General features: G+C 44.8%; 1 protein-coding gene across 2 annotated transcripts in view; it reads right to left on the bottom strand.

The window, feature by feature from the left end:
• Positions 1 to 337: 337 nt before the first annotated feature.
• MAP2K6 (mitogen-activated protein kinase kinase 6) overlaps positions 338 to 22,336 on the bottom strand; it is an 83,164-nt gene continuing 61,165 nt past the window's right edge. For both annotated transcript variants that reach the window (XM_028713752.2, XM_028713762.2), the window contains 7 exons: positions 21,623 to 21,739; positions 20,584 to 20,635; positions 18,212 to 18,339; positions 17,496 to 17,573; positions 14,131 to 14,267; positions 10,713 to 10,758; positions 338 to 4,904 (listed from right to left, as the gene is read on the bottom strand). In XM_028713752.2, coding sequence (XP_028569585.1) covers positions 4,827 to 4,904; positions 10,713 to 10,758; positions 14,131 to 14,267; positions 17,496 to 17,573; positions 18,212 to 18,339; positions 20,584 to 20,635; positions 21,623 to 21,739 — 636 coding nt within the window. In that variant the 3' untranslated portion in view covers positions 338 to 4,826. The remainder of the gene's footprint in view (positions 4,905 to 10,712; positions 10,759 to 14,130; positions 14,268 to 17,495; positions 17,574 to 18,211; positions 18,340 to 20,583; positions 20,636 to 21,622; positions 21,740 to 22,336) is intronic.

Genomic DNA, 22,336 nt, shown 5'->3' with positions numbered 1-22,336 from the left:
AGCATTGCAAAATTTTCTCTGGTTTTATATTGCTGTATTTTATTTTTGTCAAATCGTTTGTGACGCTTCTTACTGTAAAAAGAGACTGGTAAATGAAATTAATATTAGTAATAGCAGCAGCAGCAGCTATGTGAGGGGTAAACTATTGTTCCTAGAATTCTCCAGGTAAAGCAAACTGCTTTAAATGTATGGTGAGAATGTGACCTTACTTCACTGATAACTTTCCCCTCCAATTCCAATTAAAAGCAATGGCAACAAGATGTGTTTGACCAAGAACCTCAGTGACAATATTCAGAGAAAAGAAGCCCTAAAATAATTAAGAGGCTGAAAGGAAGGGTTGTGATTTGTTTTTGTTTCTTTTAATGGAGGAAAGAGTTATGCTATATCATGGTCTACATCTGAAAATAGGAAATCAGCAAGTAGGGTGGCATGAGAAAACAGAAGACTGCAATGAATATCCCTTGGTTCAGCAAGCAAGAGGGAAAATCAGGGCAGCTGAACAAGCCTCAGAGCTACCCCTTTTCTTTCACAGTTCCAAAGAGTAATCGTTAAGTAACTCTTAATGTTACTGGTTAATGTTACTGGTTTACAAACTTCTAGGATATTCAACCCAGTGGGGAGAGCCGGGAATAATGTGGATGCCCAGTGCACTTAAAATGCAGTGCTTGTAAGTTGGCTTCCATGCATGGCCAAATATGCTGGTGTCGATAACAAGATCTCGTTCCATGTATGGGTTCCAAGTGCTCCTCCTTCTTCAGATTTTGCCAGTATTTGAACAATAGCATGCTCATCTCTTTTTCTCATCGGCAGCAGAAAGAAATCCTGAGCAGGAGAAAGCAGGCGCAAGAAATCACAGGACATCTACATTGCTCAAAAAGCTATTCTAAAGCACCTAAGTAAATTTAGGTCCTTTAAAAGTGGGTTAGGCACTTTGAAATTAAAGATACATTGGAACTACAATGACTTGACATTCCACAAAACCTACTAGAATGCCTGAATCACACAAAATTAACCCCAGTTGTGTCCACACACTGAGCACACCTAGAACCAATCCCATGCCCAAAATAGCCTGCAGCGATAACTCCTTAATTTCTTTCAACTTCCACTTTGTTGATCAATGGATATAGTGGAAGCTGGGACCAACTAGGATGAGCCTCTGGAAAACTGAAAGCCATCACCTTGCCTTTGAATCCATCCAGATAAGTAGTTGCATAAGCTATTGCTTCTTTATAACAACATTACCAATTGCAAAGGAGATTATTTCAAGTTCAGAATTCTCCGCAATGACCCAAAAGTGACTTTGGGCCACGGTGCACATGGGAAAATTTCCCATGTGGGTCTCATTTCTGTGCACAAAACTGTCTTAATTATCCAAATATGCACAAACACCTATGTTTGCACACGATGGGCAGCCGACATCAGTTGGGCTTCCTACTGCAGGAGACGTCATATAGGCATCTAGCACATGTGATGGCACATAAAGAAGGTACCTGAAATTTTCTCAATATAACAGTGCGGTTGTCGTATGTGAAGCTAAGACAGTGAACAAAGGAAGAATGAAAGCCCTGGGAGCCTTTGATCATGAAAACCAAGACTTGCTGGTTTCCCGCACACGTCTGGGTTACCTTTTGGCAATGTAAGCAAACGTCATGTATCTTGTACAAATATGATTGTGGCCCCTACCAAATGTTTGCTAATTCCAATTAAAAAATCACAGAACCATGTACACAGAACAAGGCTGTGGAGTAATCTCATCCAATACACCCCACCCACCCCAAAACCCTAAGGCATCATCTTTTATGCAAAAACACCCCAAATGGATGCCTGTCCCAATTGTACTGGACAACCCCCAAGAATGCAGTTTCCTCAACTTCCCCAGGCAGCATGTCCTATTGAGGAACAATATGCATGAGTCAACGAGGCTTCTTCAAATGTGTGAATTTGAATCTGCTTTCCTGTAATTTAAACCCATTGCTTCTGGTTCTGTCATCAGTGCACTATGTGATCATCTATTTCTTCTCCCCTTCTTTCTGACATCCTTTAGGAAATGAATAATTTTGACTGCACCTTAACCACTTTTGAGATATCCCTAGAAACAATCTTCACTAACGTGGTATGTGAACTTTCAAATAAGAAGAACACACAAGCTTTGCAGTTTTGATTGGAAGGGGGAAATAACCTGGGTGTGCTTTATTCTAAGACTTGATAGAGGTCTATGTACCTGCCAAAGGACAAATTATACAGAGACAAGAGTTGACAAAAAAACCTCAAAAGCACCTAAGTGATTAAGGAACTTAGACTCCACATTTTAATTCCTAAAATAAAGCCCGAGGCATGTAGTGTTGATTCACAGTGCAATAATCCTTTCTAAACTGACTTGCTGTAGACAGCACTGGCATTCTGCTATAGGAAACCAATGGGGATATTAATATCGGCTATTAACACTGATCCTATCTCGTAAATCCAGCCTGTCTGTTACCACAGCACTCAAATAAAGGTGTTCTGAGGTCAAGAGGATGTGGTGTCCAAACGAGTCTTCTATTCCAAGAGGAAAGCAGCAAAAACAATCTCTACAGCAAGCATCAGATCCATATGTAGGAAAACCAAAAAGCTGGTTTTAAATGTCATGTTTTTCAAAGTGAGAATTGATGCTGGAACCAGTTCTAAAAACTGGCTGGCGGAGCTGCAGCTGCAGCTGCAGACAATCAATCAAAGCAGCTCAGAATCAATGGGGAGGGGTGGGAATTGGAAGCGAGGGGGAGGGAAGCATGCACATAAAATGGAAAACTAGGAGCAGGTTACAAGCCTTTCTAGGCCTTTAAGATTACAAAGAAATGCGAGCCCACTTTAGTGTTTTGTCTGCAGTCAAATGTCTCCTGAATGGTTTCCAATCGGCGTACGCACCAACGACCGGTTGCGTTGTAAAATGTGGACTGCAGGAGAACAGGACGGCAAGTTCTGTGAACAAAATCGACACGGCAAACACTGACGCTTTGGGTCTTCACCTGGCGTGGCTACTTGTCTGAATTCTGAGCTCCTCCACACTGATGCCCCCGTGTTTGAACTCGGGGGGCAGAAGTAGTGTGTCCCAAAGTGAAAGGACAAAGCACTAGCAAGAACGTTAACTTTCTCCCTCAACACCAAACCGGCAGTACAGCATTCCTCACCAATTGTGAACACTGCCATGGTTCAGTTCAGGAAATGGAAACGCTTCAGGAGCAAAAGAGTTCTTGACAGAACTGCAACAGCCTCCATCAGATAAGACCCCTGTGGCCTTGCTATAGGATATATTGAATGGAGATTAGGTGGCCATGCGAACCGCCATAACAACAAAGCTGTGACTAAGGGCAGGTCAAGGTGGAAGAAGGCCTTGGGCAATTCCAGAAACAGTTACCACTAGGCCTTAAGTCACTCAAGTCAGTACTGTTTGGCCCAAAGAGTGTTTTTTTGAAAACAACAACAACAATAATAATGGTCACAGCAACAAATTAAGATGAGGGGTGCAACACTTGTTGTCCAACTCCTATTCACTTGGTTTTGCTATGTTTTTCATACAGAAACACTGTTTGAGCCTGTGCCAGACGTGTAGGGGGTGGGTCTTGCTCAGGTTAAGCATCCAGAAAAAGTGAAAAGTTGTGAGGGGGTTGGTGGGAGATGAGCAACGAAGTGGCAATTTGTTTATGATGTGTGAGTGTTCGAGACCCAAAAAAAAGGAATACCCCTGCCAGTATAAAAACGAGCAGTGCAAAACTGACTGGCCCCTGTCCCCGGCTTTTGCATCCTCATCGAGAGCTGCTCCTTTCTAAGTTCCATTTTTCTTCAGGGCATCACCTTCTCTTCAGTCAAATGCCTTGGCCCATGACTTACAGCCAACTGAGAGGGCACTGGCTGTAGGTCATAAGGTGATTGATTCACCATTGCTTAGCCAACAGTCAATGTGTGAGATATCTCGCACTTCAGAATATAATTATTCATTGGAGGGATAACCAAAGCAATGGAATAAGAAGCCACCACAGCAATGTTTTTGCATCCTCTTGATGTTTGTGCAAGAACAATGCCGTCTCTGGGCACCTCCTAAAGAAGGATGCAAGCCTTCTCAGGCATCAGCGGGCTGCCTAACATAGAAGCCAAACTCTTCATTGAAATTAAATTAGTCTTCCACCCTATACATATATATAATATTTATCTATATGGCCCATGCTTTCTCCTCCTCCGTTTCCCAGCAAAGCCCTATAAATACTAATCTTTGTAGCTTTAGCTGTTGCAGCTGTCATCACCCCCCACCTTCCAACTCTCACATAAGAACCAAAAAAAAAAAAAAAAAGGTTCTATTAAAATCAAGCACTTAACATAAATATTAAAACAATGGTAGGGACAAAATATAACTCTACATATAGAACTTCATAACTACCGTAGCACCTATTACCATAAACGAAAGCAAATCTGGTCTGACAGGGAACATGGGAGGGGGGGACTGAGGCGACGCTAACAGAACTTGCGACTGTCGTCATTTCAATCACTCTTTTAAATTTTTGTTCGTTTACAGTTGACAACCTTATTAAAATTCATTTCACTAACCAGTTCATTCTAAGTTACTATGGTTACCAAGGAACCCTTTAAAAAATAAAAATAAAAACCTTCAAGAGGATGATGATAGGACTTTAGCAATAATAATAATATTAATAATAATAATAATTAAAAAAAACAAAAATTGGCCAGTGGCAGGTTCTCCTACTGGTTCTCCGATGAGGGCTGCCCTGCCACGTGCCCCTCCTCCTAAAGCCCACCAGTCCACAGAAGGGTAAAATCATGTACAAGTCCATTTCTCAGTTCCCCAGGATGAGTTTGACAAAAGAAGCCACGTCTGTCTCTTTGGATTCGTGCAGGGTGAAGAAACTGTGTTTCTGAAAGAGAGAGCGAGAGAGAACCAGTGAGGAGAAGGGAAAGAGAGGGGAAACATGTCAAAACCTTCCATTACACCTCTCACAGGAATCCTAGATTCCCACCACCACCACCCACCCACACACACACACAAATTACCTATAAAGGGACCACAGTAATTCCCAAGCGGGACGCAGGTGGAGCTGTGGGTTAAACCACAGAGCCTAGGACTTGCCGATCAAAAGGTCGGTGGTTTGAATCTCCGCGACGGGGTGAGCTCCTGTTGCTCGGTCCCTGCTCCTGCCAACCTACCAGTTTGAAAGCACGTCAAAGTGCAAGTAGATAAATAGGTACCGCTCCGGCGGGAAGGTAAACAGCGTTTCCGTGCGCTGCTCTGGTTCACCAGAAGCGGCTTAGTCATGCTGGCCACATGACCCGGAAGCTGTCTGTGGACAAACGCCGGCTCCCTCGGCCAATAAAGCGAGATGAGCGCCGCAACCCCAGAGTTGGTCACGACTGGACCTAATGGTCAGGGGTCCCTTTACCTTTTTAATTCCCAAACAGGGTGATGATGACAGCGGGCCTTGACTCAAGGTACATTTTCTGTGGGACACATTCGGATGCAGCACCGAGCCATCAACCATGGTTAACCAGGTGAGTTTGTGCATGAGCCTCCCTTTCTCCAATGGGGAAACAAGCCATGAAATTGGTTGGCTTAGCATTACATCCCAACCACTGTCCCAGTTAGTTTTGGGGAAGCCAAGGAAGCCAAGGTTCCCAATTGTGGCTTCTTGGGGAGGGCTGCTTTGGGTGTAATGCTAAGCCAGCCATCCTTTGGTTTGTTTTTCTGCTGGCCACAGGAAATAGCAGAGCGGGGAGCTCAAGCCCAGCTCATGCACAGACTGATTTGCTCACCCATGGTTTATGGCTTAGTGTGGCATCCAAATGCAACCAACGTCTCCACAGCAAAATACAGATGTCCTCCCCACCCATGGTCAAATATAAATGAACTGGATACAATATTATTGCAAAAATGGTAATCAGAATTCCGTCAGGGCTATCAAAGAAAAGCTTACCGTGAAAAGCAATTGAGAGCTATTGGAACAATAAATAAAATACCACTGAACTGGACACAACTCACCAACAAAAACTTCCATAAAGATTTAAATGAACAAGAAAAGAAAGATTCCTAATGTCTTTCTTGTGTGGGAAGTGCTTTTCATCTCTCTCTCTCATTAATTATCACAATAATCGCATTAAGCGTGTATTCAATACAATTTTTACAGATAAGCAAAGCCAAGATAGAAAAAGAAGGACATGCCCCAAAGTTAAAACTGGAAGTTCAAAGTTCAGGAAGGACTGAAAGATGCTCCTCCCTAACCACTACAGTGGACGCAACTCAGAGAGGGCTTCCTTTGTGAGGAAAGACTTGAAAAGGTCCTCAGAAATGAACGCAGACCCACCCAATCTCTTAAAAGAGATCTCCAAAGTATTTCAGTCAATGAGCAAATGAGTTTTGAATACGAAGGCTTTGAGGGAGGGAGGGGCCACTTCTATGTGGTACGAGGTGTGACTCTCATGTATGATCTAGATCTCTTTGGCTGGCTCCTAGATTACGCATTGTAGCTGCAGTCACACCAGGGTTTAGGCGAAAGAAGAATCTATTCATCTAAATCCTGTCTCAGACTTATTTAGGGCTGGCTCAAACACAAGTATGTGCATATGTATAATTATATTTCTATATTGCCCTTCATCATAAGATCCCAGGGAAGTTCGCAGAATAAAATACAGGATAAAAGCAAGTAAATAAGTACAGCGAAATGAAATGTTCATAAGTTATGTGCATGACACATGGTGGGGTCAGACAAAACTCCATAAATTGGCCATTATGTATGGACTGGGGTGTCTGCCAGTAATCTCTCCCCATGCAACATATATGCCACAAGAAACTGTGTGTGGGAGCTTAGGTAAAAGGTACCCCTGCCCGTACAGGCCAGTCTTGACAGACTCTAGGGTTGTGTGCTCATCTCACTCTATAGGCCGGGAGCCAGCGCTGTCCGCAGACACTTCCAGGTCACGTGGCCAGCGTGACGAAGCTACTCTGGCGAGCCAGAGCCACACACGGAAATGCCATTTACCTTCCCGCTAGTAAGCGGTCCCTATTTATCTACTTGCACCCGGGGGTGCTTTCGAAATGCTAGGTTGGCAGGCGCTGGGACCGAGCAACGGGAGCGCACCCCGCCGCGGGGATTCGAACCACCGACCATGCGATCGGCAAGTCCTAGGCGCTGAGGTTTTACCCACAGCGCCACCCGCGTCCCTGCGTGGGAGCTTACTTCCATGCAATATATAACAACACAACAGTACACACAACAACACAACAGTACACCGATAGCCCTTAATTCATACTAAATATCCGAAGTGTTGAGGTGTGTTTATGCAGGAATACTCTTGTGCCACACTGTACATGTTGGAGCAATGTGTAAGCCAGCCCTGTAGGAATGGGACAGTGTTCCCATGCTCAGAATAGGTGTTCCCCTTAACCCAGGCAGTGCAGTGCAGTGGGTATAGCTAACATGGTACTCCAGCATTTGAGTAGAGCATCATCTGCAAATGGCATTGAGGGGGTGAGGGAGGGAGAAAGAGTAACACTCATTCTCTCCAGCTGGAGATGGGGCCTGGGAAAGGGTGGTCAAATATATGGGATCCTGCCACTAATGTTAAGAACTTCACGGTAACCAGCCAGATGAAAATCTGAACATCAATGTCCGAAAAGAAAAAAGAAAAAAACTGTGAGGAAAATGACCAGTTTTCAAACTTTCAGCCTTCTGCAACTTCCCGGCTCATGGAACTGGCTTATGTTGCAAAGGATTCTGGGGTGAAGAATTTGTCCTTGGTCTTGGGCCTGTCTCCCAGCCTAACGAACACCCTTTTGGCCAATCTGTCTTTGAAGGAAGCTTTGCCTGCCATTAATGTTATTCTCCCAAGCGGAACCTCCCATCAGCTTCCAAGGAACCCCAGGGTTCCCCAGGACGCGTTTTGGAAACCACGGCGGTAATATAAAGCAAAGCGTAAGTAAGTAAGAAAATTAGCTCTCTAGCCATGCCCGAGTCATCCTCTCATTTTCCACTTGAAACCTCAACGACGCAGGAAAGCAAAAGAAGCAGCCTCAGCCTTCAAAGACAAGCAGCCCATTCCAGGACCGCAAGATCTACTGCCATGGGAAAGTGAAAAGGGCTAAGGGAGGAAAAGCCCAAACCACAGGACCTTACAACAAGAATGTCAGCCATAAAATACCACAATGCTGAGATAGATTTCAGAGGTGATCCAACATCCTAATTCAATAGAAATGTGCAGGGCTGCCAACCAGAGTTTGGCTGAAGCACATGCCTTTCCTCGCTTCCACCCTGGCGAACCCAGTGTGTGCCTAAAAGCCACGTGGTTAAAAACACCGCTGTATGATTTGGAAGCGGGTGGAGGGATAAATTCTATAAATGCACGTATGGTACATTTTTAAACAAGAGCCAATAAATTGAGGCCTTTCTCCACCTAAAAAGCTGTTAATGAAAGGTACATAGCATCACAGAATGCTGGAGTTGGAAGGGACCACTGGCTTACTCCAGTCCAACCCCTTGCAATGCAGGAATCTTTTGCCCGACGTGGGGCTTGAACCCACGACCCTACATGATAATTGCGTTATAGATCCCTTTTGCAGAAATGCCATAGGAATTACTTATACACCAAAGAAAATCCTGTGTTGCAAAACAGAACACTCTAAACAACAACAAGCAACACATCGGCTAATATTATACCAGCAATATTTTTATAACACTATACTGTTTCAAAATTCATAAACAGAAGACATATAATATGTCCATGGAGTCACAAAATAGTAAGAATCAAATAAATGTTCCATGAACAGGAATGGTAGGAGTGGTAAGTCACTGTCAAAGATCACTGAAATGGAGTCAGAATGCCTTTCCACAGTCAATGCCCTACAAACGTGAGCTGATGGGTGCTCCAACGTCAAAATAGGCTGCTCCGAGTACAACAGCAAGAACAGTACAGTTCTTCTAGGACAGGGGTCTGCAACCTTTAAGACAAAAAGAGCCACTTGGACCCGTTTCCGAAGAAAAAAACACCTGGGAACCGCAAAACCATTGTGACATTTAAGGCATGCACGCCGCTGCCCTCTGATCTGACAGCGGGCGGGAAGGTGACGTTGGGACGGTGCGTGACTAACGCACGCACCGCCCCCATGCAACGTCACAGCCAGTATAGTGCCCGCCACAGTGGGGAGTGTTGGGGCGCACAATGCGCCTCCTCCCCTCGCTAGTATCCGTCCCAGAGCCACAGCAAAGGTGTAAAAGAGCCACATGCGGCTCTGGAGCCGCGGGTTGCAGACCCCTGTTCTAGGATAATGAACTGTTTCAATGATAAATCTTCATCAGCAAATTAATAGTTCCCAAAGGTACATCAAATGGCCATGGATCAGCTATCACTAAAAAGTGTAGTAAGCTGGTGCCATGTCGCTTGTTGTTGTTGCTTGTTGTTGTTCATAGGAATTTCTTTTACAAGAAAAGAAGAGGATAATGGTTCAGAAACTTACACTTGGATATCAGAACCACCATTTAGTAAGAGTCAAAACAGGGTGGCAGAATTGGGAGCATCTCAGAATTTCACCAGCATTAAGAAGGAAATATGTACTGCTATATTATACACATAAATGGATGGGAGGGTTGAAATCGTTGTCAGAAGTCCCCACCTCCCTTCCCCAGGGACTTCACAGAGGTGAGCAGGACGTGGTGGTGGTTGCCACAAAAGTTTTTGGAGATTCATGCAGTCTTGCTTGATATCGTGATTTCATGGGTACAGGTCATAGAAGAGAAGGGGAACTTCAACTTCTCTACCGTAAAAAATGGACCCCATGCAGTAAAAGCAGCTTGTAAATTTGTATAAAAGCCCCTTCAGAAAGAAAAACTACAGTCATCTCCCTCCAAACTGCAGGGCCTTTTTAGCAACATCCGGGTGGAAATTGCTGAAATGTCCGGGAAAAGCGCAACAACTTTTGTGTCCGGATTTTCACTTTTTGAAATATGGCAACCCTAACTGGTTCTTGAGTTTCCATCTGGCAGAAACAGTAGTGCTGATTAAGGAGACTTAATGAATTTGATCTTTGAGGATTCCAGTACAAATTTACCCATTCTGCACCTCCCTGAGTAATGTGTGGGTTTGGGACTTAAGGCAGCCGCTGGATTTCACACTGCCTAAGGTAAGCTATTAGGGACGCGGGTGGCGCTGTGGGTAAAACCTCAGCGCCTAGGATTTGCCAATCGCATGGTCGGCAGTTTGAATCCCCGCGGCGGGGTGCGCTCCCGCTGCTCGGTCCCAGCGCCTGCCAACCTAGCAGTTCGAAAGCACCCCCGGGTGCAAATAGATAAATAGGGACCACTTACTAGCGGGAAGGTAAACGGCATTTCCGTGTGCTGCTCTGGCTCGCCAGAGCAGCTTTGTCACACTGGCCACGTGACCCGGAAGTGTCTGCGGACAGCGCTGGCTCCCGGCCTCTAGAGTGAGATGAGCGCACAACCCTAGAGTCTGGCAAGACTGGCCCGTATGGGCAGGGGTACCTTTACCTTTAAGGTAAGCTATTGGCTCAAAACATGATTCAGATAACGTAAAAGAACGCTGACATTTGTGGGTTTCCATCCACCCGGAGGGAAAAACCAAACCAATTCTCAGGATGAGCATCTGCAACGACAAGTTGTCAGAACCAAAACTTGTGTTTTCTGCCTGTACTGCACCTGGATCTGTTGCGACTACAAACTCACCATTAGTTCAGGGTATGTTGGCCTCTCTTTGGAATTCTTCTTCAAGCTTTAAGGGGGGAGGAAGAGAGAGAAAGGAAAATTATAGGCGTGTTTCAACCAATAGAAGCAAACAGCCAACTTGCCCATGAAAACACAATGAATTATCTGTGTAAAGGAGGGTGATGGGACTTGCTTTGCACCAGTCTCCGCACCAAAGGACACCAGAAATGGAACCAAAGCGATGCCAACTGATGTCCACCCAAACATGTAACTAGATCATGCATGGTTCCAGCTCCCATGCCTATGCATGTAGAGAGCTATGAACACAGAATCCCTCCTGCATTAACTCCCATGCTTAAACTTCCCTTAAAACTGCAGGCATTGGAGAAGGGGCCAAGAGAAGCTGTTCTGCCCTGCTCTCTGGCAATCATGTGAAGAGCCCTTCAGGCATATCATTTGTATGGTGACTTAAGTGTGACTGGGATTCCAAGGCAAACTTTTAATTCTGCACAGCTGGTGACAAGCTGTTTCAGTGCCCTCGCCAAACTTCAATTCCCAGTATACTTTGCAGGGCACCAGGACAAGCTGAACTGGCATACTTACTTACTTGGAGATGAGCCTCCTCAGACATTCCCACCCCCCAAAGAGATGAGCACATATAATATTCATCTATCAGCTGTACACAACACGGGGGGCTGTTCTACCTTCCCATCACCTTTGATCTGCGTCACCCATTGCCAGGCCAGGCCAGCTGGGCATGCTTCATCCTTTCTGCAAACAGCTATTATTACTACAATGGGTGGCTGGGAAAGTTTGTCTGTGACTTGAACGGGTGAGGTGGAAGGGTAAAAAAGATCCATTTATTCCGGTCTCCCTGCAGCTGAAAATAGCTTTGAAGACAGGATGTAATAGCAACTCACTTCCTGGCAGAGTATTTACGGGGAAGATGCTTGGAGTGACTTGAAAAAAGATCTCCACACGTACACATGCTTGAGCAGTGAGGGGAAGGAGGTGTAAAGTGTCACACTGAGAGAAACAAAAGTGTGATCATCGGGCTATAGTAAACACACCCTCTTCTGGGATTTGCCAAGCCAAGGGGGTAGGGGGGAAGTGGAGGATGCTTACTGAAGGGATATTTCCTGCCCATCTCTCACTGCATCATCTCAGAGCTCAGGTTTACGGAAACTCTTATGCTGTGTAATATAACAAAACCCAATGATTCTTTCGTGTGCACATACACGCACACCCCATGTCTTTGCTTATCAAAACTGACAGAAGAGAGTGTGCATGTCGAAAATTGTTGGGCTGTCTTTTTTTAAAAAATAAACTAGCATTGAACTCTATCCAAGCTGGCCATGAGGAAATTTCATATTCTTCTGCTAATTTATTCCTTTCCCATAAGCTTTTCATAACTTTACTACGAACCTAGGCTGCATTTTTGTAGTTTAAATCTATTTCTTTCTCTCTCTCTCTCTCTCTCTCTCTCTCTCTCTCTCACACACACACACACACACAGAGAGAGAGAGAGAGAGAGAGAGAGAGAGAGAGGAAGGATTTGGATGAAAGTAGCAATAAGAAGGCAGAAGGCAAGATAGGGGTAAACTGAAGATGCAAGATGTAAACTGAAGATGATAGACGGGATGATACGATGGCAAGTTTGGCCGTCTGAAAGAACATAAAGTTACAGTGTGAGGACTAATGGCTCAAAAAAGGCCACTATGAAACAATGAAGTAAAACAGCACCCATTTAAATGTCACAAAAAGAACTCCATTCTTTTAGGCAGCCTGCAGGAACCAAAGACTCTACACTGCTCTATTTCAACGGTCCTTTCTCTTCTCACACTCCCATCTTCTTAGCAGGTCCACCTCCACATGCCATCTGCCTCGGCACAATGGCGTTTCGCGTCTTGCCCCAGAGAAGTAAAGGACCAGAACTCTGACACACTGAGTCACTTCCCACATAGACCATTAGGAGGTCAACATGACATTTCCTGAAAGCTACAGGAAACAGTCCTTGAGGAAAGTTCACTCAGACACACGTGCCTCGGCTCAGGAAGAAGGGAGTGGAAGTAGAGATGGCTGACGTAAAGACCAGGCTCAGATATGCACCTTGTCCGATTCCCTTGAGAGCTTCTGCCTGTTTTCAAAACAATGGAGCAGCTACTTCCAGAGCAAGTATCTTGATCATGCCATTAGCAGCCAAAGGCAAGCATCTGCTGAGTAATTAAACTGGCTTATTTATTTATTTATTTTTAAAGTAAGTAGTGGACTAAAATAAGTATCCCTACTTCCTCTACAGCATGGATATTTGTGACAAATTTTCAAGGAGGAATGGGCTTCTTATACCTGACAGCCAGACCCATCAACCTCAATCCTGCAAAGATTTTAACTGATAAGCTGAATTCTGGGGACAAGGTAGGGTTTAACCCACAAGCATGGGTACTGCTCAATAAAGTAAAAGGTGATTGGCTCCTGCCCCAATGAGCTTACAATTTAAAATTTCACCCAGGGGGACAATAGCAAGTTCAGTCCAGCTACACCAGAGCTGGTTATTTGGGGCGAGAGGTGGGGTCATTTGCTGTTGCCGTTGCCGCAGAATTTTAATGCATTTTAAATCTGATTTAAGTTATTGTTTTGTTTTTTCTCCTTCATTGTAGTGCGAATTCTGGCCCCAACCCAATGCTTTTGACCCTTATAGCTGCAAACTTCCTTTTTACCTTTTTTTTTTAAAGAGCCAAAAAGGCAGCATGTAATTCTTCTTTATTTAAAAAAACAACATACTAATAACGTAATGCATTTGATTTATGTATTTATTGAAATAGTTTAAGACGTTATTTTGTTACTGCAAACTATCCCAAAATAATTAATGAAGGGTGGTGGAGAACTAATACTTTTAAATTACGTGTATGCATTTATATGCATACGTGTGTGTGTGTGTACTCCAAAATAAAAGAAATCACAGTAAAACCAGTCAAATTCTACTGACAGCTTACTATTAAAACCAAGCAAATTCCTGGTGACCACGCAAAGGTCTTCAATAGCATTTGGTGCAAACAAACAACAATAAACTAGGTCAGGGATAGAGGAACCTCTGGCCTTCCAATGTTGTTGGACTACAATTCCTATCAGCCACAAGGGTCTATTTTGTGTTTCTAACTGGTTGGGTGTTTTTTAGGTGTACGCCGCCTTGAGATGCTTGTCTGGAAGGTGATTAAATGTATCCACAATAGCGATAATGACCATAATCATTAATACCTGCCTGTTGGTTATGCTGGCTGGGGCTGATCGCAGCTAGGAGTCCAACAACATTTCGAAAGCCAAAGGCTCACCTCCCACCCCACCCCCTTTGACTGCGTAAGTCTGGGAGCAGGCTCTAAAGTTAGGTTGGGGTCTCGTGGGGTCCCCACCCCACCCACCCCAAAAAATGACTCATGCTTACCACTGTGAGGTAAAATCAACAAACTCTGCAGAGAAGGTGTCTGGGAGCTGAGGCGATGGCTCTTCCACCACCTGTTTGAGCTGCTGGAATGGCGTCCCCCAGGACTCGTATGGAAACCGCAAAATGGCCAGTTCAATCTGGGCGTGGAGACAAGATGGAGAGACATCAATATCACTTTCTTAGGCTATTTTATTTTTTATTTTTTTAAAAAGAAAGGTACCTTATAAAGGTACCTTTATAAAGTACCTTTATACAGTGGTAGCTCGGGTTAAGAACTTAATTCGTTCCGGAGGTCCGTTCTTAACCTGAAACTGTTCTTAACCTGAGGTACCACTTTAGCTAATGGGGCCTCCCGCTGCCGCTGCGCAATTTCTGTTCTCATCCTGAAGCAAAGTTCTTAACCCGAGGTACTATTTCTGGGTTAGCAGAGTATGTAACCTGAAGTATTTGTAACCTGAAGCGTGTGTATCCTGAGGTACCACTGTATACTAAAGGCAAGGAAAAAGCTGTGGCGCTGTGGTCTAAACCAATGAGCCTCTTGGGCTTGCCGATCAGAAGGTTGGTGGTTCAAATCCCTGTGATGGGGTGAGCTTCCATTGCTCGGTCCCTGCTCCTGCCAACCTAGCAGTTCAAAAGCACATCAAAGTGCAAGTAGATAAATAGGTACTGCTCCGGCAGGAAAGTAAACGGCGTTTCTGTGCACTGCTCTGGTTCGCCAGAAGCAGCTTAGTCATGCTGGCCACATGACCCAGAAGCTGTACACCTGCTCCCTCAGCCAGTAAAGCAAGATGAGTGCCGCAACCCCAGAGTCGTCTGCGACTGGACCTAATGGTCTGGGGTCCCATTACCTTTATCTTATCTAAAAAGTACAGTGAAGAGACAAACACTACTGTTCCGTTTCCCTAACAACCGTAGCTTTTGCTGCCATCTGCAGGCAAGGCCCCGCAATGGCACCGGACCTCCTCTTATGGCTTCTGCTCCCTCTTTTCTTTTTTCCGCTCCCCCCTTAGAAACCCTGGGCTCATTTGGCGCCTCTGGAAGGCACAGCCTGTACGAATCCCTGGAGACGGCATGTCCCTGGGAATATTTAAAAGTAGCAGCATGTGAGGCCAGTTCAGCTGGTTTGCGCCACGTACCCACAGCCTTCCCTGGAGAATGCAGAATGCTAGGGGAGGGTATGCTCTCCCTCTCCATTCCCTACCCACAGGGGCTGTTGCAACCAGAGGGGACTCATCATTCCCTGGAGAACGATTCCAGCTTGCCAAAAGAAGCTGTCTGTTTGCTCTGAATGCTCTGATTCCCTGAAGCCGGCGTGGTGCCAGTTGAGCGAGTATGGAGACAGATTATGACTGCAGGGCACCAGGTTTCTTTCAGATAAACAACCTACACATGCACGCTGATGCCTAGCTGCATTAGCATTTATCGGAAGCACTGTTTTAAAAGAGGCTGCGGAACGCTTGTACGTTCTGAAATTCACCTGCCTACCCAAACTAGTCTGGTTCTGGGTTGTTGTTTTTTAAGGAAGCCAGTCCCGATTTTAAAAACTGATCAATCCAAAGGATGCTCAAAGCTGCTGACTTGGTTGCTCTAGAAAACAGGCTGCCGCCGGCATACAAGCTGACACTACATCCGGAAATCTAGGCGTCTCTCCTGACAGCCTACTTTCCTTCTGACCTATTTCTGCCTATGGTTCTTAGCACAATTCATCTGATGTCTCTTGAACGTTGTCAAGAGAAACTCGGATACCCACACGAAGTGAAAACACTCCTTTGTGGGGGGAATTAGGACCTCTGCAAACAAATGAGAAGGGACAGCTTTAGGTCTGCAAGAGGTCAGCTGGAGAAGGGGGGGGCGGGGAAGAAAATTGCTCCAATGAAGCATTTCTTCATGCCAGTGGCTCTCAAAATGCATTTTGGGGGGCAATCTCCAAGTTTTCAAGAAGTGTATTTGGGGCTCCTTAGTGAGAAGGTAAGTAATGGTGGGCAAGTTTCCTCAAAAGTCTGCTTACTTGCAACTACGGATCACCCCTGGCGATCGGCGACAACTTGGGACATTGTGTTTGTGCCATGGCACACTCTCAAATCACATGTGGTGGTGATAAGGCTCAATAGGCCTGTACCCCACCTAGAACCATCTCCCCCTGCTCCCCATCTCTCTTGCCTAGACAACATCTCCCATCAGCCTCAGCCAGCATGGGCAATTGTCAGGGATGATGGGATTTGTAGTCCAAAACACATGGTGGGTTGGTGAAGGATGCTCATATTCCCCCCAGTTTTCTGCAACATGTGCTCCCCAGTAGACTGTGGCTAAGGAAACGGTTCCCTTCAAAAGAAAAAGGCTGAAAACCACTGCTCTATGCCTTATCTGTAATAGTGATCTCTGTCACTCTCTCTCTCTCTCTCTCTCTCTCTCTCTCTCTCACACACACACACACACACACACACACACACACAAATACCTGCCAGACAAATACAGTGGTACCTCAGGTTAAGTACTTAATTCGTTCCGGAGGTTCATACTTAACCTGAAACTGTTCTTAGCCTGAAGTACCACTTTAGCTAATGGGGCCTCCCACTGCCACTGCGCCGCCAGAGCACGATTTCTGTTCTCATCCTGAAGCAAAGTTCTTAACCTGAGGTACTATTTCTGGGTTAGCGGAGTCTGTAATCTGAACCGTATGTAACCTGAAGCATATGTAACCCGAGGTACCACTGTATATGGCATACAATGGAATACTAAAATGCACACATTTAGAATAAGAGTCATGGGTCTTGTTTCTGAAAAAAGGTTGACAACTACTGTTCCGGACTTCCTATAAACTCCAACCGCCAGTATTAATCCAGTATCAACACAACCCTCACATGAGTTACTCACAGCTCTTTCCAGCCTCAATAAAATACTAGAATCATAGGGTTGTAGAGTTGGAAGAGACTCCAAGGTAGGTTGCCTAGTCCAATCTCATGCAATGCAGGAATTTCAGCTAAAGCATCCATGACAGACGCCCATGTAAAGAGGCAGAAGCAGTCAAACCGCATTCCCCACCCCCCCAAAAAATCAAGATATTTCTCCTGCTCTCACGTAACCCCCGTGACCGCAGTGGGCTCTGCTAAGTACAGTGGCAAACTTAAAACACTGAAATTGTTAATCTTTCCTCTCACAGAATGTTCTGCATTTAAACATGGACACATTTCGAGCTCACCATGTCTTCAATGTGTTGAAGGCTAAAGGCCTGAGCTGTATTCAGGCATTTTATTAATCGCAATCAGCCGCAGATTGCAAAATATTTTACATGTGGAACAAGGCCAAACGGACAAAACTCTCTTCAGTAGACACAGTCCATCAGGCCTTCCTGTGTAAACTCTTACCATAGTGATTCCCAGACTCCAAATATCGGATTTGACGCTGTATCCCTTTTGGTTTAGTTCTGGGTTGATTCTTTCAGGCTGGGGTGGGGGGAAGAAAAGACAGAACACAAATAGTATTATATTTAGTTGCCCAAGTTGTAAATCCCTCAGCTGATGGAGGAAGAAGACTCTCTCAACTTCCTGTATGCATGCAAATGAATGAAGGTGTATGCAATGTGTAACTATTCCATTAGGCTTTGAAGAGATTTCACAGGGAACGTCTTTCTGCCTTAATCTGATTTCTGTTAAGAGTAGCCTTCCCCAACTTGGAATTTAACATACACTCTCCCGAGAGTACTGTCAGTGAAAGCAGTTTGGCTTGCCAGACAGAATGATCCCCCCTCTCCTTCCAGTACATGCAGGTCTTGGGATTCTCTCCCCTGGCCAATTTCAGCAATTTGTGGAGTGGGGGGCAGATCCCATTGCACAAGTGGAAGCCCTTCTGCAAAGCAGAAATACTAAAAATGAACAGAAACGAAAACCTGCCCCCATACATGTAAAAAGAGTCAGGAAGTACAGTGAACTTTTCCCGTATTTTGCACTTACTGTAAGGTTGCCAGATGTCCCTGTTTCCCAGGGACAGTCCCCAGATTTACACATCAGTCCCCATACAAAATCCACTGAAGTTGAAAAGTGTCCCCAGATTCATTGGAAAAAACCTGGTAACCTGAACTTACTGCCATGTAAGGCTTGCAGCCAGCATCCATCGTCTTGGCAACGGAGTCAACGAGGTAACCGCTGATTCCAAAGTCACACATTTTCACCTGTCCCAGTGTGTTGATCAGTACGTTTGAGGGCTTGACATCTGCAAGGTGGAATGCACAGGAAGCAGGTTGCTTGCAGTAGTGTTACAGCAGAAATAGAAGAGGACAAACATGAGCCACCAGAGGGCACCAGCATACATTTCACTTGTCATCTTGAGAACCACAGGAGATAAGAAAATGATGTCTTTTCCCAGACTGTAGGCCAGGGACAGGGAGCCTGCCACCATACAGACGTTGGACTCCTATCCAGTAAAAGTTCAAAAACAGGGGTACAAGTTTGAGCAGAAGTCACAGGGGCCAAACAGAGATGCAGGTTCCATTCTGGCTCGCTGTTAACCATCGTTAAAGAGACTGGGAGCCAGCATTAAGAACCCATGCTTCTTCTTCTCCCTGGAGCACAACTGCTGTCTTTCTTTCAACCCTGGTTAGCACCATCATTCAGCAACAGTTATACCAGCCAGATTGTCCAAGACTTACAGAAACCCTGGTTTATTCTATGGCAGGGAAGAAGACGTAGAGAGCAAGTGGTCACATTTATGCTTAATGCTAAGCCATGTTTTAGAACTATGTGCAGAATGAGCCCGAGCAAAACCCTATTTGCAGGTGCTTTCCCCATTTTTCTCCTTCTACCAGGCAGCCAGAAGGACTTTATGAGCGAGTCTCCCCTAATCTTGGCATGCCATTTTGTATTAAACAGGGATCATTGTTTATCGAACCTCTGGTTGGTTAAACAAGTAAGCTTCATTAAGCCATGGTTTGGCCTGCTTCACACATTTCATCCAACCATTGTTTAAAACAAACTATGGTTTAATGTGACTGAGCTCGAAAGTTCCAACAGCACTCCTCCCTGACCGCTGATGAGACAAGTCAGAGTTTGGTTTGTCTGTCATCTAAACTGGAGGTTTCCTTCCTCCAAGCAAACGTCACTCCAAACTAACAAATATACGGTTAAAAGAAAAAGTTAAGAAAAGGGTCCGCAAACCTATGTTTGAGATAAAGGTGAGTCCTGGGGCTGAAAAGGTAGAAGACTACTGGTTGAGTTATATGTGACAGTAGCCATTGTGTATTTCCAGTGCTGATTCCTGTTTTGTTAAATGTGGATTAATAAGGACTCACAGCAAAACAATTTCAATGAAATTATCTCTACTCTGAATTGCCATTAAAGAAGTGATTTATCTCTTACACTGAAGCAGAAGATGCTGGGTTTGCCTCCAAGCATCTTCCTATGACACTTAATGAGGGAGGATTCCAAGTGGGCAAGTTATATTACAATAGGAGCTCACCCCGTCATGCAGATTAGAACTGCCGACCGTAAAATTGGCAAGCCCAAGGGGCTCGGTGGTTTAAACCACAGTGCCACCTCCATCCCTGTTGCTTTGTCCCAGCTCCTGCCAACCTAGCAGTTTGAAAGCATACCAGTGCAAGTAGATAAATAAGTAGAGCTGCAACGGGAAGGTAAACGGCATTTCTGTGCATCTGGCTTCTGTCACGGTGTCCCATTGTGCCAGAAGTGGTTTAGCCATGCTGGCCACATGACCCGGAAAGCTGTCTGTGGACAAGTGCCAGCTCCCTCGGCCTGAAAGGGGAGATGAGCGCCGCACCCCATAGTCGAATTTGACTGGACTTAACTAGGTCCTTTACCGTTACCTTTGCCTTATATGACAATGATATGTAAATATTTGTGTGCTTTTCTTAAGTGATCAAGGCACATATATTATTTGGACCCCAAGTTGCAGAAGCAGATAGTTCTTTTGCCCAATTTTAGATAATATCCCCATCACTGAAGCCCCTCCACTCCAGCCATCACTACTCAGCGCAGGCCCTGACTCTCCAAGTGAGGCTGTTTGTGAGACACAGGAGACTGAAAGGGGTAGGGGGGAAATTCCACTGCACTAGCGGTTCTCCATTTTGCATCACTTTGGGTCCAATCCATTATACCACAGTAATCCTTACAACCGCAATGTACAGGTAGGCCAATTCCATTATCTCAGATGCAGGTGGGGATGCTGATGTAGGAAAAGTACCAAAACAGCATTTGGCAAAGCCAAAATGAGAGTTCCAGTATTGAAGCAATACTGGCCAGGTCAAAATCAGCATCCTGGGTTGTGCCTGGAAAGAGTATGGGTACTAAGTACCCTCGGCCATCAGGGAGAAGTCTTGTTCGCTGATGCAGCTTCAAACTGACCTAAACTGATGAAAATGCCATTTAGCACTTTGCACAGCGCTCTTCAACCCATTTTCCAGAACCAAGAATTGTTATGGCGTCCAACTCTGGTTGCACTTACCTCGGTGAATTACAGACAGCTTACTGTGTAGGTGCTCTAACGCTTTCACAATCTGGAAGGGAAAAAAAGAACAGGGACAGACAGATAAGAACGAGCTGAAGCTGGCTGAAGCAGAAGTATTCTGCTTCGCTCATTCCTCCCAGGCCACAGGTTAGCTCTTCTTTCAACACTTAACCAGGCTGGAGACAGTCTAGGTTGGGCGTTTGGGCAATTAACAGGCAGGAGAGTGCTGAGTGTGCAGTCTGGCACCCGGGTGATAAAACATGATTCATACTATTCATTGCTCTTCCAACCCCCCTCTTTGCAGTGTGCTCAAAATAAAACACTGATGTAACAACCTTCGAGGGATCACAGTGTGTTCAAGCTTTGGGCATCACTCTTTAGGAAGTTTTGATGGCTGAATTCCAGCAGAGTTCTAAATTCCTTGCAATTCCAGGTTATACACCCAGTATAAGGTGTCTCCAAAGCACATCTTCTAAGAGGCAAAGTACACAAAAAGAAAGCAGCCCTGGGATTGTTCCTCACCTGCAGAGGAAAAATATTGTTTTCCTCCACAGGTAAGAAAGGAGCTGGAGGGGGAAAGTTCCCCGTAGCAGAAAAATGGCTCAAGGAAGCAATTGAGCATCCCCTCTCCAATGGCAATCTGCGATCAAGCCACCAGTCCCTCATCCTCAGGTAACTTTCAGTCTTTGAAACTAAAGTCAAAGAACAAACAGGTATTTTCATTGCATGTCATTTGGCCCTCAGCTCACCTCTCTCTTAATGTTTCCCCACAGGGCTCCCTAACCCCACTTTGCAAAACAAATTCCGGCTCTTCTCTCATGAAGGGCTTTCCAGGCTACTTTTCGGAAGATGTGGCTCATAAATACCAAGGATAAGCCCTAAAAGAGAAGCCAGCTGCTATTTGTTCTCCATTGTCCCTTTGCAACTTTTGTACATTTAACAGCTGACTGGCAGATGTGGGCTGCAAAGATGGAAAGGGAGCTGAATCCCCTTTGGAAGAGGATTAAAGCAAAAAAAAAAACCCAGAAGCACTCACTGAGACGGCTATTTTTCCTAAGATGTCCTCAGGAATCGTCAAGCCTTTGTCAATGACTTGCTTGTAGAACTTGTCCAGTGAAGTGTCCATCAATTCCATGCAAATCCAAACATCTCCCTGGGGAAAGGCAGAGGGAAAAGAATGGTGCCAATAATTCTCTACTCTGGAGTGCCAACTGCAAACAAGCACACACACATACCTGCTTCCAACCAAGTGAATGTGCATTGCCATCAATGCCTCCCTATTCTAATAATAATAATAATAATAATAATAATAATAATAATAATAATAATACAGTGGTACCTCGGGTTAAGAGCTTAATTTGTTCTGGAGGTCTGTACTTAACCTGAAACTGTTCTTAACCTGAAGCACCACTTTAGCTAATGGGGCCTCCTGCTGCTGCCATGCCACCAGAGCACGATTTCTGTTCTCATCCTGAAGCAAAGTTCTTAACCTGAGGTAATATTTCTGGGTTAGCAGAGTCTGTAACCTGTAAGCGTATGTAATCTGAAGCGTATGTAACCTGAGATACCCCTGTAATAATAATAATAATAATAATAATAATAATAATAATAATAATTATTATTATTATTATTATTATTATTATTATTATTACTATTATTATTTTATATGCCACCCTTCTGACTAGGTTGCCCCAGTCACTTTGGGTGGCTTCCAACAAATTAAAACATTAAGCACAGTAAAACATCAAGC

Source organism: Podarcis muralis, chromosome 2 (genome assembly GCF_964188315.1).
Source record: "Podarcis muralis chromosome 2, rPodMur119.hap1.1, whole genome shotgun sequence".
NCBI classification, from domain to species: Eukaryota; Metazoa; Chordata; class Lepidosauria; order Squamata; family Lacertidae; genus Podarcis; species Podarcis muralis.
This window is presented reverse-complemented; position numbering and strand designations above follow the sequence as displayed.